The sequence below is a fragment of the Otolemur garnettii genome, unplaced genomic scaffold, assembly GCF_000181295.1.
Source record: "Otolemur garnettii isolate 467f Iridium unplaced genomic scaffold, OtoGar3 scaffold00003, whole genome shotgun sequence".
Taxonomy (NCBI): Eukaryota; Metazoa; Chordata; class Mammalia; order Primates; family Galagidae; genus Otolemur; species Otolemur garnettii.
Genome location: NW_003852398.1, coordinates 36,110,629 through 36,114,289, shown reverse-complemented (window position 1 = coordinate 36,114,289; position 3,661 = coordinate 36,110,629). Strand labels below are relative to the sequence as shown.

Here is a 3,661-nt window from a genome sequence, read left to right as displayed (position 1 = left end):
ATCCCTCTTCCCCGCCCCCCACAAAGCTACACACACACACACACACACACACACACGCACGCACGCACACATGCTTGTCAACCCCTTCAGCTCTTTGAAGACTCCCTGGTGCCTGGTTGGAACTGAATGGCTCTCGGTGCTGAGCATTGGTTTAATAAAATTAGTTGATGAGAAGAAATCCTTCTTAAGCTTAGACCTCCATCTGCCTTTTCCATACCGAAGCCACCTACTCTTCATCAGAGGATATAGGTTTGGACAAGCCTTGGCCCCTTTATAAAGTTGGGGAAAGAGCAACATCCTGTGGGCTTATGAGCTGCACAGCTGTGGTCCTCCTGGCAGCTGAGGTTACCCATTATGCCACCTTGCATGTCCAGACTTTGCCTGTCATGTGCCTGAGGCCCCAATGGTCATCTTGCCTCAGCTGTCCCAGTGCCAAGCTCACAATCCTGATCTCTCCTCACCCACCTATGCCCGGCAAGTATTGCCTCAGTCCTGCTTGGTGAATCCAGGGCAGGAACTGGGCCAGAGTTCTGAGGTTGACTTTGAAGCACTTTATGTCTGTCCCTTGGACAGGTTCCCCAGAGCTAGGGGGACACCTGCTGAATGTTCTTGAAGAGGGAGGAGGGTTGGAGCTGGGGCCAAGGAGATTGGTCACTTCCTCCCAAGGACTGCCCTGGCCTTCACCAATCTCCCTGAAGCACCATTCATCCACCTCCACCACAGATCCTCATCCTCTGACCTTCCTCCTTCCCTGGGGGCTAGGCACACACAGTCAAACAAGAGTTATTTCTGATTTTATTTATAATATAAAAATGTTCAAGTGTCAACAGTCAGGTGTTCAGACAGTTCAGGGCAGGTTCCCATTTGTTTCTGTTTGGGATTTTGTTTTTAACAATTGCCTTTTGACAAATTAGCAGTGGACCCAGTTTTGGTAGGTGGGAAGGGTAGGACTGGAGAGGGAGTGGAAGTCATAGGTGGGCTGGAGGCTGGGAGATGGGTTGTGAAAAGGAAATGGTGTTCACTTTATTGCTAAAAGGGAATCGAATACACTGTCCAGTGGCTCTTCCTGGTCCCAGCGTGACCATGCATCCAATCTAAAGAATCTGAAATGCAAAGGACATGCAGGCGTAAAATAGAAAAGACGACCTGTAAACGAAGGTGCTGCAGAGGACAGAGGGGCGTCCTGGAAGCTGTGGGGAGGAGGAGCCATGAACATTGGGCCCCTGGCAGGGCTGCCCCCTCCTTGGGCCCAAGCTGTTGGGGAGACCTCTCTTGTCCCCCTTTCCTTAAGAGCTGTGAAGAGTGGGAGGCCCTCTCCCCATTCTGGCAGCTGTCGCTGGATCTCTGTCTCCCCCTGGTAGTTACCCCAGCCATAGCTCTAAGCCTAGGATCTCCATCCTTTCCTCCCAAGGGGCCTAGAACTCCACATTTTGTCTGAGGGGGTATAGCTACTTCTGTCCTCATTTTCATCTTCCGGGCCAACCCCTCCCCATCTCCCACCCTATTCACCATCATAACCCCGCAGCCTTTTCTTTCACCGCTTTCTTTCAACCCTACCTGCTCGGGATCCTACAGTTCCCACCCCTCAATCCAGACTTCTCTCCAGGAGCCCCGGGATAGCGTACAGCAAAAGGCACCACAAAATAGGTTTCTATTAAAGAGTCAAAAAATTGGCCCATCTCTCTTTTTTTTTGTTGTTTCTTTTTTTTTTCTGAAGCTGTAAATCAGGATATTACATATAAATAGTTTCCCTATAAAAACGTCTTTGCCGTTAGCTAGTATTATAAGACAATTTTTGCTAAAATGAAAATAAAACATTTTGTTATACTTTTTTCCTTTTATAGAAAATAAAAATATTTTTATTTCTTTTTTTTCCTCCTTTCTCCAGTCGATGGTCTCTGTTCTCCTTAAAGACAGTGGGGCGGGCGAGGCGGAGGGGGCGGCGCGCGGCGGGGCCCTAGAGGGGCGCCGAGTCCTGCTTGGCCCGCGGGGGCGGCCCGCGGCTGTGTCTGCTGCTGGCCCGCGTGCTGTGGCTGTCCAGGGAGTAGTAAGTCCTGCTGTCAGCCGCCGGGCACAGCGGCGGCGAGTCCGAGCGCAGCGCGTCGTGCGCGGCTCGCAGGCCGAGGAAAGGCGTGCTCTCGGCCGCGAGCGCCCCGTCCGCGTCGTCCGCGTCGTCGTCCGAGGCTGAGGCTGAACCGCCGCCCGAACCGCTGCTCAGCGACAGCGAGTCCCGCGCCGCGCGTGCGCGGTGCGCCGCCAGCCCATTGAGGCGTGAGCGGCGCCAGCGCCTGGGCCCCGCCGACGTCCTGCGGGACGCGCCGCGCGTACGCGGCCGCGGCGGGGGCGGGGGCGCGCACTCCTGCGTGGTCTCGTACTCGTCGTCCTCCGGGATGCGATACGGGCTGGCGGGCAGGCTGCCCAGGCTGCCGCCTAGCGCGCAGGCTCCTCGCCGCGGCCCCGGCCCCACGGCAGGGTAGTAGTAGCTGTCGTAGCTGCGCTGCATGTCTGCTCCAGGTCCAGGCCCAGGGCCTGGGCCGGGGGGCGGTGGGTGCCGTAGCAGAGGCTGCTGCTCCGCCAGGCGGTAGTTGATGGGTGCAGCCGGGGGCAGCGACACCGCGTGCGCCGAGTTGGGGGACGTGATCTCGAAAGTCGGCACCTGCGTGGTCAGCGAGTAGTGGAAGTCCACGGGCGAGAGGCGCGCGGGCGTGGTCAGGGCCGACACGTACCTGCGGGGAGAGGCAGAGGAGTGGGCCGGGGTAGGGGTCGTGGCGGGGCGAGGGGTGAGCCCAGACCCGAAGTAACCTCTCCGGAGATCCTGCGTGCAGTGATCTTCAGTAACCTTATGCAATTTCCTTAACCTCTCAAGCCTCGATTTCCTTATCTGTTAAACAGGAATAAGCTTAGTGCGGTAGGGTTCCATCTGTAGCATTGTTGGGATGATCAAAAAACTTTATCAGTGGGATAGATGTCTTAGGACAGTGCCTGAGTTGTGGTAGGCCTTCAAGAATGCTCATTTGCTGTGGGAATGCTCCTAGTCACAGGCTAGGGCATTTGTACAACATGTAGAATCTCATACAGTATAGTACTTGCATTAAGACTCAGGACATTAAAGTGACTTACTCAGGGTTTACACAGCCAGGAAGAAGCAGAGCTGGGATATGAATTGAAGCTAGGCAGGAACTAGGAGTCATACTGTCTAGTTCCAGAAGCCACTATTCCCCATTTAGATACTCCTGTGACCTAGATTCACAGCTTCTGAAGGGACGATTCATCCCATGCTTGATGGCTTCAGTAAGGGAAATATTCTTTCTTATATTGAAATCAAAAGCTGCTTCAGGGAAATGACTGCTCATACTCCTGCAGGGCCATCAGCCCAGGGCTGACATGTCAAGACTCCACTGAGGAGTCGCTCCTTGTGGCCCAAGACTCCTAGTTTCTTCAAAAGTTTGCTCTTGGCTCTGCGCCTATAGCTCAGTTGTTAGGGCTCTGGCCACATACACCAAAGCAGGTGGGTTCAAACCTGGCCAGGCCTGCTAAACAACAATGACATCTACAACAAAAAAATAGCCAGGTATTGTGGCAGGCACCTGTAATCCCAGCTACTTGGGAGGCTGAGGCAAGAGAATCACTTAAGCCCAAGAGTTTGAGGTTGCTGTGAGGT

The 3,661-nt window shown here is 54.3% G+C and overlaps 1 protein-coding gene across 1 annotated transcript in view; it reads right to left on the bottom strand.

Annotated features, from left to right (window-relative positions):
* Positions 1–1,957: 1,957 nt before the first annotated feature.
* The window catches only part of NRG2 (neuregulin 2), a 257,452-nt gene continuing 255,748 nt past the window's right edge, over positions 1,958–3,661 (bottom strand). The window contains exon 12 of the mRNA XM_012807018.1: positions 1,958–2,726. Within this exon, the coding sequence (XP_012662472.1) occupies positions 1,958–2,726 (769 nt within the window). The remainder of the gene's footprint in view (positions 2,727–3,661) is intronic.